Here is a 20022-nt window from a genome sequence, read left to right on the forward strand (position 1 = left end):
TTCCCACGTCACGTGGCTTATGTCGCATTAGTAAAACTGAAAGACGGGTAGATGTAAATAGTATATTACATTTGATATAAAATGTCATTATATTATATATTTAGAATAATTTTTAGTATTATATTTTAAAATATAATTATAAAAATTATTGTAAAATTTAATATTTTATTAATATTAATTTGATATTTATTGAAAATATAAAAAAAATATATATTTTATTTTTGATAGTATTAGACAATAATAAAATAATAAAGTATAATATTTAATGTAAATAGATAAAAATAATATAAATAACATAAAAATAAATTAAAAAATATAATATTTATGTGGTGTAAAATATGCACCATATTATATTTTATATTTTTGTGACAAATTTGGTCCAAATTTTTACAACTTTTAATACACCGTTCAAGTTTGGTTTATTTTTATTTTTAAAATGACCTATATTCGAGCAATGTATCACTAATTGGAAAGTGATGCTTTAATAGCAGCATTAATTTTAATCAGCCACACCCAATTAATCACAACCGTTAAAATATTAATTTGATGAGGTAGGTGAACCGTCAGATTAAAAGAGTCCATTAATATCTTCTATATTAATAGTCAACAACGCATAGACTTTTAATTCCAACTATTAAGAAGTTCACTAATTGCAATCACGTCCGAGCACTTACTCTTACATTGATACGCACTTTCTCTCTCTAAAAAAGAGTGAGAGATATAGAGAGAGATAGTATGAGGACGAGTCTGTAGTTGCAGAGAAAAGAACAAAAAAGAAAAAGAAAAAAAAGTAGAAGCGCGTAGAGCTGAAATGCTGAGGTTTGTACTGCCATGGTTAGTGGTCTTCATCTTCCATTTGGCTTCAGCTAATAAAGGTGAGGTTTCGAGTTTGGTTTTCTGCATTTCTTGATTTTTCTTTTTGGAAAAATGATTGGTTAGAGCTTGAGGTTATAGATTAGGGTAGTGGAACTGAATTTTGTGATTAGCATTGGAAGAGTTTTAGTTTAGAGCTAAACGAGTTTGAGTTTAGTTCTCGTGAATCTGTGGTTTGGAATAGTTAGGTTGTTTTGTTTTCAATTCAAATTTGGTTAAGTTGATAGCGATGGATTTTACGGCATTGTTGGGAATTGGATACGAATTTGAGACAAGCTTTCAAAATAAGTTATATATATATTTTATTTAAAGGAACTTTTTTCACGAAGAAATTGAAAATGAAACAGTGTGGATACTAGCTCATGCTTTTGCTGCCAAGTTTGAATCTTTTGGTTTCTGGGTAATTGTTTTCTTGAAAATTGGCTTTTTAAAATTTGGAAGAAAAAAACATCAAAAGCAACCGCGTCCTGTTCAGGTCATGACTCATGCTAAAATGCTAATCCCCATAATAGAGTTCATTTGATTAGTTTCACTTTAATTAGCAGCGTTAGTTTATGTACCCATGTATGAGTGGTATTTTTAGTGTTTATTATGTTTAATCTAATTGATTTTGAACCCCTCAAAAAAAAAAATCTCATTGATTTTGATCTTCATAAAGTGTTGAAAATCAATCTTCTCTTCATCACTTATCCAAGCGTCCTATTCTTATTGGTCATTTTAGTTAGAAGACTTTACTTTAGTTCTTGTTACAGTTGCTGACCTAGAGTTAGTCAATTAGCTCGGTAGCTTAGAATCTTCATCAGTTTAAGTGAGTCAGTTTTAATGTTGATTAAAACAATAGTGAAATTGCCGTGAGGATTGACTGAGAGAGAGAGAAAAGTGTATTGTGATACTGATTGAAAGGGAAGAAAGAGCAGGTTCTAGTTTTCAGGTTCTCTCTTGGGCAATACTCAAGAGAGAAGGGATTGTCTTCTCCAGTGGAATTGATTGTCAATAGGCTCTAGTTTTCAGTTAGGGAAGTTTTCCTTTCTTGTGCTCAGTTCTGTAACTACTCAGTTGTAATCTCTTGATTTAAGAATTAGTGCAAACCATGATCTCCTTGAGGAGTTCAAAGAGGATGTAGGCCACATATTTGTGGTTTAACCTCTATAAATATCTGCTCTCATTTACATTACTGCTGCTTGTGATTCTTAGGTGTGAGCTGAAGTGTTGGTTGATACCAACATAAAGCAAGATATATGATAGTCTATTGTGAAACAAATGAATTTAATTTTTATCTAATGAATTAAAATTCGGCTTATCTTTTACTGAATGCAGATCCATATGTAATGCGCATAAGCTGTGGAGCCAGGCAGAATGTCCATTCTCGACCTACCAATACTTTGTGGTACAAGGATTTTGCATACACAGGAGGTATTCCAACAAATGCAACACGACCAAGTTACATAAGTCCTCCACTACAGACGCTGCGGTATTTTCCATTGTCTTCAGGGCCAGAAAATTGCTACAACATTCGTAGAGTTCCGAATGCACACTATTCAATCAGGATTTTCTTTGGATTGTTTAAGCAAGTAAATTTCGATAATGAGCCTCTGTTTGATGTTTCTGTCGAAGGAACTCAGATTTCTTCTTTGAAATCTGGTTGGAGTAACCATGATGATCAAGCATTTGTTGAAGCCCTTGCATTTCTAACCGATGGCACAGCTTCTATCTGCTTTCACAGCACTGGTCATGGAGATCCAGCAATCCTTTCACTTGAAATTCTTCAGATTGATAATCAAGCATATTACTATGGTCCACAATGGGGCGAAGGAGTACTCCTTAGAACAGCAGCAAGACTTAGTTGCGGTGAAGGGAAATCGAAGTTTGATGTAGATTATAACGGGGATCGTTGGGGTGGAGATAGATTTTGGGGTTCTATTACAACCTTCAATCTAGGTTCTGATAGAATCAGATCTGTTGAAACAAGTATTAAGCAGGCATCAAAGGCACCCAATCATTATCCAGAAGCTCTTTATCAGTCAGCAATTGTTAGTACGGATAGTCAGCCTAATTTAGAATATACAATGGATGTGGAACCCAACAAAAACTACTCCGTATGGTTACACTTTGCAGAGATTGACCCTGCAGTCTCTAAAGCAGGGCTAAGGGTATTTGACATCCTGATAAATGGTGACATTGAATTTAAAGAGATAGATGTTTTCGAATTGAGTGGAGATCGTTATACTGCACTTGTACTTAATAGGACTGTTGCTGTTAATGGGAGGACTTTGACAATAACTTTGCAGCCCAAGAAAGGTAGTCATGCTATAATTAATGCCATCGAGGTCTTTGAGGTTATCATGGCTGAGTCTAGAACTTTGCCTGAAGAAGGTACATATCAGATCTTATATCTTTATTTTTCTTTGCAATTTTCTCATACAAAAACACTCCTGCACATACATTCAAAATATCTATGCTACTCATATGTGTGCATAACTGCTATATAATTAGGTTGTAATGTGTTCTAGCTCCTTTTGCTTAGAGAAGTTCATCATCTGGTGTGAAGTCCAATAATTTGCATAGCAATGATATATGTCAAATTCACATACCATTTTTAGTATCCTATTGTTATTGTTTGCTTTAGTACCAACTCATACCCCTCTAGTTTTGTTAATACTCATATCTATTTTACATATTAGTATAAAAACATACCTAATTGATATCTATTTTACACTAATTTTGATTAAATTTATTTTCAATATTATCAAAATATCTCTATTATAATTACATAATTTATCTAATATATTTTTTTTTAAAAATCAAATGATATATTTTAATCAAATAATATATATTAAAAAAATCAAATTTAAATAAAGTAAAACCTTAAAATTTAAACAATTAATAATTTTATCTTTTCTTAAGTTTTTAATTAATTAAAAATAAAAATTAGATACTAAAAAATTGTTGAGCTTCTAAAAGTTATTTAGAAAATTTTAAAATTATTATTTCAATTAATTAAAAGCTTAAGAACAATTTTTTTTTAAAAAAGAAATAACATTATTAATTTTTTTTATTTAAGTTTTTAATTAAATAAAGCATTCATTAATAATTTTGTTTTTTCTTCAGTTTTTAATTAAAAAGTAATAATAATTAGACACTAAAAAGTAGTTGAGTTTCTAAAAGTTGTTTACTTTATTTTAAAAATTATTATTATTTCAATTAATTAAAAACTTAAGAGCAAAAAAACTTAAAACAGAAATAATATTATTATTTTTTTTTATTTTAAGTTCTTTATTAAATAAAGTATACATTGATAATTTTGTTTTTTCTTCAGTTTTTAATTAATTAAAACAATAATAATTAGGCACTAAAAAATAGTTGAGTTTCTAAAAGTTGTTTATTTATTTTTTTAAATTATTATTATTTCAATTACTTAAAAGCTTAAGAGCAAAAAGACTTAAAAAAGAAATAACATTGTTAATTTTTTTAATTTAAGTCTTTAATTAAATAAAATTATTTATATACTTTTTTTTTTAAAACTTGAATATTAATTTTAAGAAAATTAATATAAATTTGATTTAAAAAAAAAAATATATTAGAGATAATTTTTGTATTATTGAAATTATGTTTTAAAATAGTGTAATTCCTTTTATTCTTAATCAGTTGAATTTGAGATATTGACACCCTTTCTTATAATTGTAGAGCCATTAGTCATCCTTTTTTTTTGAGATTTTTTCATGAGTATACCTAAAAACAAATTTTATTTACAAAAATTACTTATTACTAGATTGTTTTGAAGGAAAATAATGAAACTGCCTTATTTAAAAATAATGCCACCGGATTTTAAAGGAAAAAACATGAAAGCTAGGTGTTCATCCCACAAAAAATGAGATTTTTGCCATCTCAGTGTGGAAAAAGGGGAGCTTGGTCGCAGCCCCTTTTCTAGTTTTTATTGGGTTTCAAAAGCTCGTCTTGGTTTCTTAAGATACTGATTTATTACTTTTAAAGAGTGATTTCATTTTTATGTTATTTTATAGTATCTTATTATTCAAGAAACATTTTGGTTACCTTAAGATAAGGATTAGTAATCTTTCTTTAAAAAACATGACTCATTTTTATATTATAGTATAGTATCTTATTATGTAAACGACCTTTTTATTACCTTCAAATAGGGATAGAAACGGGGCGAGTAATTGGCGGGGCTGCTCCCCCCACCCCCACCCCCGCCCCCATTTATCATTTTAATCCCTGCCCCCATCCCCATATATTCCCCATTGGGGGTGGGGTGGGAAACACCCGTTGGGGCGGGGATCCCCGCGAGTATCCATTTATTTAAAAATAAAACAAACAAAAATAGATTACCTAAAATTAATATATATTACACTATATTAATCACTCAAAATATTAAATATGTACAAAATAAAATTAAAAATCTTTAAAAAGTTATTAATATTCTACAAAATCACATAAATAAATATGTAAAATAAATTAAAAATATTATAAAATTAATAAAAAATAAAATGGGCCCCGTCGGGGCGGGGAGTACTTTCCCTGTCCTCGCCCTATTTAATATTTGGGGTTTGAAAATGGCCCCCGTCCCCGCCCCGTTCCCCGTTTAGGCAGGGAATCCCCGCCCCATTAGGGGCGGGTACCCACAGGGTTCTGTCCCAGTGGAGAAAATTCCCATCCCTACCTTCAAACTTATTTTAAAAACTAATGTGTTGACATGTAGTATGACAATTTACCATATAACTTGTTATAATACTGATAACTTTAAAATGAAAAATTGTTGGGTGTACAACCAAAGTCCCACATTGGCTAGAAATGGGAAGGATCTTGGGTATATAAGGATGGACACTATCTCCATTGGAATGAGGCCTTTTGGGAAGGTGCCCAAAAACAAATCCGTGAGGGCTTAGGCCCAAAGCAGACAATATCATACCAATGGGGAAATAGATGGTGTCCGACGGACCTTACAAATGGTATCAGAGCCGGATCCCAAAATTAGCCATGTGAATGTATCCTCGGATTGCCAAGCAAAGGAGGTGAAGCTTGCTGCTAGAGCCATCGGAGGTTCAGATCTGATTCGAAGGGATTTCGAATCTAGCTGGTGAAGGGATTCATCTAGCTTACTCAAGGGGATCTTGAGTGTTGGAATCGAGGGATTCAGGTATTCGAAGGGATTTCGAATCTAGCTGGTGAAGGGATTCATCTAGCTTACTCAAGGGGATCTTGAGTGTTGGAATCGAGGGATTCAAGTTTAGATCTGTAATCGTCTGAGGGGAGACAAGGTGGTCCTTTGTTTGAGGGGAGGATTGTTGGGTGTACAACCAAAGTCCTACATTGGCTAGAAATGGGAAGGATCTTGGGTATATAAGGATGGACACTATCTCCATTGGAATGAGGCCACTTGGGAAGGTGCCCAAAAACAAATCCGTGAGGGCTTAGGCCCAAAGCGGACAATATCATACCAATGGGGAAATAGATGGTGTCCGAACCTTACAAAAATTATAATACATTTCTTAAAGTGATAACTGTATTATTTACATGTGAATTATAGTAGTTGTTTGATTAACTAAGTAGAAAATAAACACAAGTTGCTTTCGAATTATAGCAAAAAATACACATTTTGTGGACTTTTAAATTTAATTTTTGTTTAACCAAATTAAAAAGCAACTACAAAGTTACTTTTCAAACATAGCACAAAAACGACTCTTCCAATCATCTTCTTCGGTGACGATGATAACCTATGCTTGCCATATACCAAAATGATCCCTACAAAGAGTTGGTCGCGATATACTACTCTTGAGCCCAAACGATCAATAGTTTCACTGGAAAAAGCTTCTAAAGTTGCGGATATATCTATGAACTTGCCGGAAAATGCCAACGATATAGGGGGTGAGGATGTCTGGGTTGTGTTCCTCTTAAAGAGCTCGTTTCGAAAATTGCAGTCAAAGTTGCATCTCCAGTGACTTTGACCGACATGTACAACCTCATCCAGCAACGTCTGATGGCAAATTCGCCAGCATCTCCTCTTCCTCCATGTCAAGCGCGTGTAGTAGGTGGGTGGTCGGAAGTTGGCAGCTAGGCTTGACAGTTGGGAGAGGATGGTTGGGTTGTGTTCCTCTCAAAGAGATCCTTTCGAAAATTACAGTCGAAGCTGCATCTCCAGTGACTTTGACCGGCATGTACAGCCTCTTCCAGCAACGTCTGATGGTGAATTTGTCAGCATTTCCTCTTCATTCATGTCAGGCGTGTGTAGAAGGTGGGTGGCCGGAAGTTGGCAGCTAGGCTTGATAGTTGAGAGAGAGAGATTGTGTGCAAAAGTTGTAAAATCCTGTAAAGAGAAATGTGATTTATGTAAATCTCCATCTCCCTTTTCAAAACCAAAGTCATTCATGAACTATAAAGAATAAAGAATTAATTTTTGCTCTAGAAATTTTTTTAAAAAAAGTTTTATCTGCCTGAGACTGTTGTTTGTGTTTTGGCAATTGTTATCCTGCCTCTAGACAAATAGGAATAATTTCAGAGAGTAGGAACTGTTACTGATTTTAAGTTATTTTATCTTGTATTTTTCAGTTAGGGCCTTGCAGTCACTGAAGACAACACTAGGGCTTCCAGTTCGACTTGGATGGAATGGTGATCCATGCGTTCCACCACAACACCCTTGGAGTGGAACAGATTGTCTATTTAACAGAACTACCAATAAATGGGCCATTGACGGACTGTACTTTCTTGATCCTTTCTCTCAATTTAGTTTTATCTCATCAATTAGTGTAAATGATCTTTTGCTACTTGTGTCTTTCATATTGCTGCTTTGCTTCAATTGAATGTTTCTTCTTTTTCCTTCTTTGGTGTGAATTAGCTTATCCAGGGCATAAAATAGTTAAATATGATAAATAACACAAGAACACATGCCGTTGGCTTCCAAGAAAGCATTTAATAAGCACGCTAAATATCTTTGATAATTGTGTCAACTTGAGATATTGCAAAATATAACTTCCTAGTGAGAAGTTAATCATATTCTTTTAGCTTTACAAGTTTCTTATAGATTGAAGGTCTAAATGTCCGTATCACGTTTGTTTTTGTTTTGTTTTTATTGGTTAAAGTCAGTATTAGTTTATGGGAATGAAAACTGGGGGAAAAAAATCATTGTTTCAAGTACCTAAACTGTTATACTCTTATTTTCTTTACCCATTTAGGTGGCCATTGTTTACTAATTTGAATACTTTGTGTTTAGGGTATGTGTTAAGTTATTTTTATATGAAGTTACATCCAAGCAACCCAACCTGCATATGTGGATTTTTTATTTCCAAGCTTCATTATTCATCTGCCTCAATTTTATACATTGTGTAGTTTGCGCAAATAAATCTTGTAAGTTTGTCATGTTTAAGAATCAATTACCTGCACCGGAAAGGCGGAATATAATTAACCCGTAAATATGTGATTTGATATTGTTTGAGCAAATTTTACTTGGTATTTTAAATGCAAGTGTAAGAAAAATCTGAGGCATCTGGAATCAGATTTGATGGCCCTCCTCTACCTAAACATGAACATCTATATGTGCTTACCAAATTAAGCAGTGTGTTACTTATCAAAAAATTAAACAGTGCATTACTAAATCAAATTATCTTGAGAATGATTAGGCTTATCTTTTATGTTATGTTTTATTCCCTTCCTGCCAGTGGTCTTGACAACCAGGGTCTTAAAGGTTTTCTGCCTAATGACATATCCAAACTTCAACATCTACAAAGCATGTGAGTCTCCTGGGCATCCTTTTGAATTATTAATTATAATAAACTTTTCCTTTGTTTTTCATATTTTCGATACAAAGAGTATTATTCAATGTTAACATCTCAATATTTTGTAAAAAAATAAAAAAACGACATATTAGTTTATAGTCTCATCTAATTTTAAATTAACCAGTTGCTCTTACATTTGCTTTTGAAACTAAACATCTAAACCAGTCTTGATATTAATGAATTGAGGCATTAAAAGCACTTCTCGTTCATTTTTTGGTTTCATTTTACAGCAACCTAAGTGGAAATAGCATTCATGGGCCCATTCCATCCTCTCTTGGAACAGTTGCAAGCTTAGAAGTATTGTAAGTGCATAGTACTTGTTAATATTTCTTTCTTGGATTTGTTTTTTTAAAAAAAAAATTAAATTTCAGCATGATGATTGATTGCATATTGGTTTTAATAATCAGTGCACAAACATGCTTCAACAAAGCATTCTTCTAAATGTCCCTTAAGTCAATTTTAAGAGATCTTTCGTTATGGCAAAACTATATAACTAGGACTAAAGTTCTGTTAAGGGGGAAAAAAAGAAGTTAAAAACCAAGAAAAGGCAGCCACTTGATGATGGCATCTTTTTTAGGAGATAGTACATGGGAATATAGGATAGGGACATCCCAACTTGTTTGAAAGTTTGACCTAACTCCACTTTGCTCCCAGGAGAATCTTAGACAGATTTCTTGTCATGGTGGATGCATATCTTTTCTTTCTCTTCAACATTGTGATAATTGACCACATTTAAACTCCTATGACAGGGACCTCTCCTACAATTTCTTCAACGGTTCAGTTCCTGAAAGTCTTGGACAGTTGACATTATTAAAAAGACTGTAAGCTATAATAAGAATCTCATTAATTTATGAAAATAGAAATCATAGACCATTTACTCAAGCTTAGATTATCAATGAACTCATGATGCAGGAATCTGAACAGCAATGCTCTTTCCGGGAAAGTCCCTGCTGCTTTGGGGGGAAGACTCTTGTACAGAGTTAGCTTCAAGTAAGTTTTTTCGCTTGTGTTAATCGTTATATAATTGGGGCCTCAAGAAGACCCAAAAGACCAAGAATTAGCAGTACCTGATAAAAACATTCAATATATTTACATGCCGCGCCACTCTTGTTTCCCTCTTTTTGGCAAACGTTTGTTACTGAGCTGCTATGTTTACATGTTTCTATCGGTGCAGTTTTACTGATAATCATGGCCTATGTGGTCTACCTGGACTTCCATCTTGCGGGCCCCATCTTACTACCGGTGCCAAGGTTGGTATTGCATTGGGAGCGTTGGCACTGTTCTTGCTCATTGTAATATGTTCAGTATGTTGTTGGAAAAGGCGGCAGAATATCCTCCGAGCACAGCAAATTGCAGGTATTATACATCTATATTATATTTTGATTAGATTTGGACTTAAAATTTGTATAGAAACATAGTTCACAGCACCATATTTTGCTAGAGTCGAAGGTTGGGAACAATAATTTCTTTAGTCTTAACATAATCAGATAGAACTTCCCTTTCAAGTGGTGGTTGAGGAAAACAAATTGTTGCATAAACAAACTCGCATCCTCTTAATAAATATTTTTAACGCTCTACCATTTTCTTGCAGCAAGAGATGCTCCATACGCGAAAAAAAGGACTAATTTGTCACGGGACATCCAGATGACCAGGCATCATAATCTAGGCAATGCTCGGACTGCAGCTGAAAACGGTCCAAGTTTGCTTTCGTGATCATAACTCAAACACCCTTGTCTGCACAACCCGTCCAGTCGAAACTCGCAAAATTAAACTCGCTGGGTTTTGGTGCATGGATTTCTCATGTTTGCTTCAAAGTGTCAGTCAGTAATGCTAAAAGGTACGCAAGGGAAGTACTTCTCGAAGATCAAATTATCATATCAATATTCCCTGGAATTCCATACACTGGAAAGCAAGAAAAAAAAATGTACATTACTCCAATTCATTCTTTCCTATCTTTGAAACAAAAATTGTATCACAAAAAAAAAAGAGGTGTAATGTTAGAAGCCAGAAATTTTCACAAAATTCCATCTATTATTTTGGGCATGGGGTTTGGAATGTAAAGTAATGTGTTTTTATAGGCCCTATTATGTTAGTCATGAGGCTTTGGCATAGGTTTGCAAGGAGAGAGTAGTAGTATGTTCCAAATGTGTTCATCACATTATCATAATTTATTGTAATCTTGAATGTGAAAACTAGCTTGCCATATGGTTTTGAATGTCATTATTAATTTTTGCACTCCTAATTTATGGCATACCTTTATCTAGAATCTTCTCTTTCCTATTGTTATATGCTTTTCAAAATGGCCAATTATGATAAATTTTCACTTTTGAAACTAGAGAGAAGTATTGATTGAGAAGTATGATAATAATAGGTAGGTGTTTCTTGTACTATTCTTTTTTTTCCCCTAAACAAGTATTAAACCTTTGAATAGGAATTTCATTATGGTCAAGTCTTTATTATATCAATAATGATACTTTCACCGAAATTCTGTATCAAAACATTACAACAACTGACTTAATATTGTTTTCTACTATTTTTTAAAATAGTGGTCCGTCTGAAATAAATATGATTTGTTAAAATAAACTCTCACGTCAGTTGGTGTAATATTTTGGTGCACATATTATTACTCTTATATATAGGGTATTTCTATCGTGCAACTTGCAAAAAGAGGTCTACCAATATATTGTATATTGTAGTTATTTTTAGCATCCTGCAAATTTTCAAAAAATTATGAATATTTTACAGTATCGAAAATAATGTTCAAATCGGTTGTTTTCTACGCGCATTAAAAAAACTCACCAGTGCAACAATATGTTTGAATTTTGTTTTCAGCACTGTAAAATATTCAGAAAATTTTTAGAATGCTAAAAATAACTATAATATATACGGTCATAAAAAAATCTCACCGAAAACTATTTGCAGTAGAACACAAAATACGTGCATCGGTGCGCCCTACCGAAGAAAATTATATATATATATGTGAGTAATGATATGTGCATTAAAATATTACACAATTAGCATGTGAGTTTCATTAAACTAATCAAATTTATTTCACTAAATATAAGACAATGTTTTGATTCACATATCATTATTCTATATTTATATATATATAAGCATAATTAACTTCTAAAATCCACCTGAGGGAGCAATGGAATATTAGTATACAAACATGGGTTTTGTCGTATTTGTGAAAAAGTTCACCAATATATATGTATTAATTCTACCAGCAAAGTTTTGCTGAATCGTACAAGTAAAAGTTAATTTGCAAAGAAAACACAACCCAATTTTACATTCTCCGGTAATGTGAGAGATGTTCACATCACATATCTTAGTGATCGATGGAGCCGATTGTAAGGGTCGATCGTTCCACTAATCAGACAATGTAATACTTTCTTGAAAAATTCACATTTTAGAGAAATATATTTATATATACACACAAATAATTAAAATTATATATATATCATAATATACACATATAATAGAAAAGTAGTGACAAACTAAACAGTAGTTGGAAAACAATGTCTAACCATTCTTACTTTCAGAGTATTATATGGTAAGGGTTTTAAAAAAGAGTCGACCCCCACTAGTGAAGTTTTTTTTTTTTTTTTATTTTGACTTGTAAATAATTTTCGGTACAAATTTTTTTTTATGATGATGTATATTATAGTTATTTAGAGTATTTTTCAAATTTTCATAAAATTATGAATAATTTACCGTGCTGAAAACTGAGTTCAAACATGCTATTTTTCACACGCATAAAAAATTAGTAATGTCTGCATCAATCTATTTTTAAACAAATTTTCGGCACTATAAATTATTCAAAAAAATTTATAAATTTGGAAAATATTTTAAATAATTCCAATATACGCGATTATAAAAAAATCGCATTAAAATTTATTCACGAGATAAGAACACAAATTAAGTACAATGATAAAAAAATATTTTTTTGAAGCCCCTACGTAAAAACTTCTGACACTTCATTAGTCAACAATTATCAAAATATGCAGCGAGCGAGGAGCGAGGGATCCCCACCGTTCCCACATCTCAGAAAAAAACCCATGCCAGCCTGCTAAGATGCCACGTTTCGTATTACCACGAATCATATGAATAACAACATCTTATTTTATTATAAATCGATAATAATAATAATAATAAAACGAAATTCATCAAAAAGTGACATAAAAATCCAAAACCACATCACTCACTGCAAAAAACTTCTAACAACAATAATAATAATAATAAAAGAGTTCACGTGACGAAGTGGTTTGGGACAGTGTCAGCAGCAGCAGCAACAAGAACAACAAAAGGAAGAGTCATTCGAACAAATGACCAATGGTCAATCGTCACCACCGTCACTCCCCCAACCCAACATAACCCAACTCTACTTCACTCTTCTTTCTTTTCTTCTTTGGCCGTACAAATATGATGTATTTTACTGTTACTGTCTAGTCTTTCTTTCTTTCTTTCTTTACTCCTTTCACTTCCCAATCCATGGACCACCGTTTTTCTTACCCAGATCATCTCAACTCTAACACGCCAACCACATTTAATATATTAGGGTTTATACTACTTTGGTTTTTGTACCTTGTTTTGTGTCTCGTAAGTCCAATGGAGTTGCTTAAAATGGAGTTGCTCAAAAGAATGCTTAAATGGTCAAATCAATATTTTTTTATTAAGTTTAACCAATTAAATAAAATAAAGAAAAAGCAATGTTGCCTAACAGTGGCAACATTGTTAGTTTTCTTCTAAATTAATTTCTTCCACATCATCACCCTACCCCACCATATACCCCATCACTGACAGGCATTCTTTTGAGCAACTCCCATTGGAGTTGCTCTAAGAGAGCAAACAATCAGTACTAAAAAATAGTATTGCATTAGCTGGTGTAATATTTTGGTAATATTAGGGTTTGTTCTACTTTGGTTTTTGTGCCTTATAAGAGAGTAATGATATCAGCACTACAATTGTGCACCGAAATATTATACAAAAAACATGGTAGATTTATTTATCTAATAAAATTTATTTGAAGCGAAACCAACCATTTTAACAAACAATATCACATCGGTTGGTGTAGTGTTTTGGTTCACATATCATTATTATATCAACTGACGTGGTAATTTCATTTAATCAATTAAATCTATTTCAAGCAAAACTAACTGTTTTAAAAAACAATATCACATTAGTTGGTGTAATGTTTTGGTTCACGTATCATTATTTTTTATGAAATGTTTTAAAATAATCATATAAATTCAAATTCAGTTAAAATATTTCTAAATATAAGTTCACATTTTTTAAATCGATGATCCCGTAAATAAAATCCGAGAGCAACAAGATGATCATTTTTTACTATTTTATAAAATTCAGCCTCTAAAAATATATAATTTTTTAGAACAGAAGATCATGTCCATAGCACTATTAACGTAAAATACACTACCAAAAAAAGTAGAGAATTTATAACAAATAACCTAAATTAAGTGCATTTGAAGCTCAATGTCCCTATTTTAAAAATTGTAGAAAAATGGCCTTTAAGATCATTAATTTACTAAATTATCCCTACTGTATCATTTCTATCATATTTCTCAGCAAAACAACGTGAATAAGAGTGATATTACCAAAAAAATTCTCAGCAAAAAATAAAAAACAACGAGAAGGAGAGGGAGAAGTAGACTGTTTTCTTCTGTGGTCGCTGCCGGCAATTGAATCTCAATCTACTTTCCTCTATTTTTTCTAATAAAGAGGGAATGGCATATATAAAATTTCACTGTATTAATTTATTAGAATGGAATATTTATTGATTATATTTTAAAGAGAAACATTTATCTAAATAATATCTTATTTGGGGCTAATTTGCTTGTTAGCGTCCAATATTATTACAACAAATTTCTTAATTTATTTAATAAATAATTAGAAAAATAAAAAAAAAGGCCCAATCCCAATTCGAAACCCACTCCCGAGACGCTAACAGGCCCCGGCCCAACTCGGTCCTTGTCCCCTGCGACTCAGACACCACCTACGTCCCCTCCACGTGGGGCATTTTCTGACACCCCATAACCATCTCCCAAAAACCAAACAACTAAAACTCCATCCACTCCCACATCGACACGTCACTACCCTCCATCTGCCGCTTTCACCCAACACAATCCCACCCCACAATTTTATTTTTTTATTTTATTTTTAAGAAAATTAAAAAAATAATAATATTAAAATTTTAATATGGCAGGCGCCGCTGTAAAAAGGAGCCGTACCCAACAAAAAAAAATTAGAGAGAGAGAGAGTAGGGCTTACGTCACCCCCACGGCGCGGAGAGTAGTCACATGACAGTTCCCCCCTAATCTCTGCGCATACGTCTAATCAGGCGGCGGCTCTGTTCCTTTTACTCGGGTCGGGGCCCCACTTTTTGTCTCACGTGTGATCTCAAAACTCCACTCCACTACCGTCCGATTAACTATCGATCCATCCGACGTTTTTTTATTATTTTAATATTATATTATTAATAATTATTATTATTATTTAATTTTGCCTATATATATATAGAAAAAAAGCCGTGCCGTCTAGCCGACGATTACGGGTGACTGAGTGGTCTCTCTCTCTCTCTCTTTAGCTTTCTTCTTTTGTTTCTGATTCTCCTTTTTATCTCAGTGATTCTCCGATGGTAGAAGAGTCGAAGCAGAATTCAGGATTTTGATTTTGAAGTGTTGTTTCTCGCACGTTAATGGCGTCTCCTTCTTCTTCGTCTCGCGAAGGACACTACAGGGGAGTGAGGAAGCGTCCCTGGGGTCGTTACGCTGCCGAGATAAGAGACCCTTGGAAGAAAACTAGGGTTTGGTTAGGCACATTCGATACACCTGAAGAAGCTGCTCTAGCCTACGACGGAGCTGCCAGGTCACTCCGCGGTGCGAAGGCCAAGACTAACTTTCCGCCGCCGGTGACCGCGGGTCTCTCGCTCGACCTCAACCTTCCGTCGAGCCACTGGAGTTCGTCATCCAGTCGCCTCGTTCTCGGCGAGTTTTTACACACGGGCGTTTTGAAAGACATGAACTCCGTCACCGCAACAGCGGCAGCAGTAGAGTCTTCGCACGTGGCAAGGCGCGAAACTCCAATCTCCTCCTCAATCGGCGGTCTCAACGCCTGTCCCGCTCCAGAACTCTCCGCAACGCCGTCGTTTTTGGGTCTAGTCAGGCGCGGTTGCCCCATTGATCTCAACGAACCTCCACCATTATGGCTATGATAAATAAATAAATTAACTTTAAAAAAAAAAAAAAAAATAGAAAAGCCCAGCTGTTATTTTCGGGTATATCTTAACGACGTCGTTTTAGTTCGGTGTATCAGTGTTTGTGATATTTTGGAGAATTTGATGATCGCGAGCCCAGATATAATTATTAATGTAAATCTACTACTTTTATTTTTTATATATGTAAATATACATGCGTTTTGTTTCTTCCATTAATTAATTATTATATATTATTATTATTAATTGTTATGCACGCGCGAGTAGCGAGAGTGGGAGAGGTGTTGGTCATGGTCGGGGAGACTGAGACTCAAGCGTGTGGATATAGGTATAATGACATAACCCTTTTTAGGTTCGTAGAACAGTGAAACTGGTTCCGATAATTTGAGCAGTGTGTAATAAATTGTAAAAGAGGGTACTGCGACAAAGTTGAGACCCACTCACACTATCCGCTTTGTTCAAAGCGCGTGCGTGTCATGTCAATAATTTCGTCTGACCAAATTGCCCCTCGTTTGTCTTTTTTCTGGTACTACCATACTACTACTACTACTCATCCATCCCATCACTTTTCGAACACATGAATTTTACCACGCAACTAGTTTTTCATTTTTTTTTCTTTATAAAGTATTTAACCAAAAGCTTTTTTTTCTATAAAAGGCCCTGTCTTTTTGTATTTGTGAAAAATTAAATTAGGATAAAAAAAAGCAAACTAGTTGTGATTAAAAAAATTGTAACGTATGTTTATGGCTATGGAATCTCTTTTTAATCGTATTTTTAGTCACGGAAGATACTATGTAGGGTTTTCAAAAAGAACTTTAGTGGAGGGTTTTTTTTTTTGTATTTTTGACTAATGAATGTTTTTTTTGAGTGATTTGTCATGCGCATAAAAAAAATTAGTTACGCGTGTAAATATAGTATACATAGTCATTTTCAGTATTGTAAATTATTCATAATTTTCTGAAAATTTATATGATACTCTAAATAACTATAATATACAGTCGTATAAAAAATATCGTGTTAAAAATTATTTACGGATTGAGAATACAAAAGAGTCTCACCAATAAAACTCTTTTTGAAACCCCTGCAATAAAAATTTCCTTTAGGTATAATTAATAGAAATGAATAAAGTCTTGTTCTTAAAAATTAATGGTGAATTTTATTTACTAAGATTTATTTTAACTCATTAGTATTTTCAGTTATCTTTTTTATCAATCATTCATTTTTTGTGAGATTATTATTATTATTATTATTATTATTATTATTATGGTAGTGAATGTTCCCATCGTTTTCTTGCTTGGATTCATTGTAAAATTTCGAAATTATAAATTTATAAATACGTAAAATAGGGTTTATCGATAAGCACCAATGACTTTTTTAATCATCTTTTTTATAGCACATCATATATATACATATATTATTTTTATACCAAAGTAAAGGTATTTATAAAATACAAAATGTGATGGAGTTATTTCTTAGGACTCTTTTCTTTATTATTTTTTTTCAAAAAAACAAATAAATTAAATATTTATTATACAAAGGTTGTCCAATACAATGCTCTTTGTTAATGGTTGGTCTAAAAATTTGCAATTATATAGAAAATATGCTTCTTTATTTGATGACGTGAGTTGTGCTAATTTTCAAATAAAATGGCTGAGTATGTTTTTCATGTGCCGGCTGGCTGCTATGATTGGTTTTATTTTTTATTTTTTAATTTATTATTTTTTTAATTTATTTATTTCATTCACTCACATAAACATATAATATATATAAAGCTAAATAGTGAGAATGATGATTTGCATTTGAGCTTAGGTATCATTATTATGTGCCCCACTTATATAGAAATTTGATGCCGGAGAATATGGCTTATGTTATTATAGGTTTGGTAAAGATTTTACAATGTGTAAAGGTCATCTGGCAAAATGAACTATCGATGAAAGTTATTTTGTACTTTAGTCTAATTTTAATAATTATTTGTAATGTAATCTTTTATAATTTAGATAGTTAGTTGAAAATTTTAAATAAATAGTTGAAAAATTCAAACAGTCGGTCGAAAATTTTAGAGAGTTAGTGAAAAATTTAGACAACTGATCAAATTTTATACAGATATCATTTTACAAAAAATTATCAAAAATAAGTCAGAGTACAAAATCAATTTAAGAAAAAAAAATGGTTTTCATTAATTTCTATGGCATGTAAATTTGATTGGAATTTTTATTATTATTATTATATTGTGAAAGTGACCAAACAAAAAGCTACGACCATTAACCAATTACCTAGTCCGAAATTGACAAAATCATATTCATCTCTTTTTTTTTTTTTTTAAATCTACGTTTGATAGGACATTGTCATTTTCTAACATTTTTCCACTAAAGAGAAATGACAATAATACAAAGTAATATTAAATTCATTGTGCCAAATAGGAATTGGTGAATGTTGAATTTCACCTAGATTAAAGTCTCAACCACTAAATTTGATGAATATATATTTATTTATTTATTTATTTATAAGATTTCATAAATTTCCATTATACAATTTTGTTTACTTTTTATTTTTAAAGCTTATAATAAAATAATGGGAACATCTAGGTGATATATATGTATGGCTTTGTCCTTTTAAAGTTGAATATTTAGTCAATATGTAGTTGTACTTTTTTAGAGGGTATGAATAGTTATTATTAACTCTTCCCATTACTCTTTCTCCTTGGTTTTCTCCATTGTTTCTTTTTAATAATTATTTATATATTTATTTATTTAATAAGCATTCATTGCTTTCCTCCACAAATTTCTTCTCAAAGTTTTGGTCAAAAAGAAAGAAAGAAAGAAACCGGCAAAGAATCAAGGGCCATTAGGATTCTGTACCAAAAAGATACCTATACTTTGACACTTAGCCGAAAATTATAAAATAGTAATATTATTATTAATAAATTAATAAAAAAATATCATTTTCCACTATGTTTTTTTGAAGAGTAACGATACGTGCGTTTAAAATATGCACCTAAACATTACACAGCAATATATTATTATTTTTTAAAACAGTGAATCCTAATTTTAGATACCATTATTCTTTTTTAAATATACCATCGTTTTTATGTTTTGTTAAATGGTAATTCGAATCTAATGTTTTACAAAATGAAACAAAATAATATTTATAATCAATTTTGATCAAAATATTTTCAATTATAAACTAATAATTAAGTCGTTGGTGATGCGATTAGTGCAAAAAAAAGTAGTGAAGACAGTCGATGAACTTAAAAGGAAATATTATATTTGAAAATATTTTTATTTATTTTTTAGTCTCGTGGATGGTCTCATTTGGCAATTTCCACAAATAAATAATAAAAGAAAAAATCTTGAAGAAAATAATCATGGACCTTATGGAGTCTCATTGGGTAGTCATGTATGATACTCTTAGAATATATTTATTAATAATATCTATCAATGCATGGCTATAGATTATATATATATATATTAAAATTATATGTATAGGTGTAGCCAAACCACATAGATAGCCTTTTATTTATGGAATGTTACCTTATAAAAGTGTACAAAAGATTGCAATCTATTTAAAAGGGCATGAATTTTCAAATATAATTAGTATCAATTCATAGAAAGATTGTTTACATATAATTAATAATTATAATATAAGGTTAGTGGAACATAACCAATAGTTGTATATATATATTATCTTCTGGTCAACTTTTTTTTTGCTTTTATTATTATTTTTTTTTCCCTAAAAGCACTTTTTCTATGGATATATGGTTGTTTTGTTCCGAAAATATACAGCAAAAAAGGTTTTAACATGACCCCATATTTCAAATTGGTGTCGTTTTCAGGTAAAGAGCTTATATTATAAACAAGTTCTTTTGGATAATATATTAATAATAAAAGGACATTCAAGAAAGAAAGCACTCGAATAATTTAACTTTTGGGAGCTTATGTTTTATATTGCTGTCATTATTTCAATTTTTTTAAATATCAAAATGTTGCCATTATCTTTTATACAATAATGAAAATCCATTTCATATAGCTGTATCTATATATATATATTTATATATCTATTTTAAAATATCGGCTAATCATATGTGGAGAAAGTGGAGAGAAATTAGACAAGAACAAGAACAATATGGTAAAAAAAAAA

The 20022-nt window shown here is 31.9% G+C and overlaps 2 protein-coding genes across 2 annotated transcripts; both read left to right on the forward strand.

Annotated features, from left to right (window-relative positions):
- The first annotated feature begins 655 nt into the window (after positions 1-655).
- Positions 656-10892, forward strand: LOC133801536 (receptor-like protein 4). Its single transcript, XM_062239772.1, has 9 exons — positions 656-875; positions 2191-3246; positions 7435-7582; positions 8541-8612; positions 8888-8959; positions 9407-9478; positions 9570-9647; positions 9832-10013; positions 10249-10892. Exons 1-9 carry the CDS (start codon positions 812-814, stop codon positions 10368-10370), a joined length of 1866 nt encoding a protein of 621 aa, XP_062095756.1. The 5' UTR covers positions 656-811; the 3' UTR covers positions 10371-10892.
- A 4302-nt stretch (positions 10893-15194) lies between these two features.
- Positions 15195-16066, forward strand: LOC133801537 (ethylene-responsive transcription factor 12). Its single transcript, XM_062239773.1, has one exon. The coding sequence runs from the start codon at positions 15370-15372 to the stop codon at positions 15883-15885; it is 516 nt and encodes a 171-aa protein (XP_062095757.1). The 5' UTR covers positions 15195-15369; the 3' UTR covers positions 15886-16066.
- Positions 16067-20022: the final 3956 nt, after the last annotated feature.

This window comes from Humulus lupulus, chromosome 9, assembly GCF_963169125.1.
Source record: "Humulus lupulus chromosome 9, drHumLupu1.1, whole genome shotgun sequence".
Lineage (NCBI taxonomy): Eukaryota > Viridiplantae > Streptophyta > Magnoliopsida > Rosales > Cannabaceae > Humulus > Humulus lupulus.

Coding starts and splice junctions, on each gene's coding strand:
- LOC133801536 (XM_062239772.1), top strand. CDS start 812: ATGCTGAGGTTTGTACTGCCATGGTTAGTGGTCTTCATCTTCCATTTG. Junction 8,613..8,887: donor CTTCAACATCTACAAAGCAT/GTGAGTCTCCTG, acceptor TTCATTTTACAG/CAACCTAAGTGGAAATAGCA. Junction 9,648..9,831: donor TTGTACAGAGTTAGCTTCAA/GTAAGTTTTTTC, acceptor CTATCGGTGCAG/TTTTACTGATAATCATGGCC.
- LOC133801537 (XM_062239773.1), top strand. CDS start 15,370: ATGGCGTCTCCTTCTTCTTCGTCTCGCGAAGGACACTACAGGGGAGTG.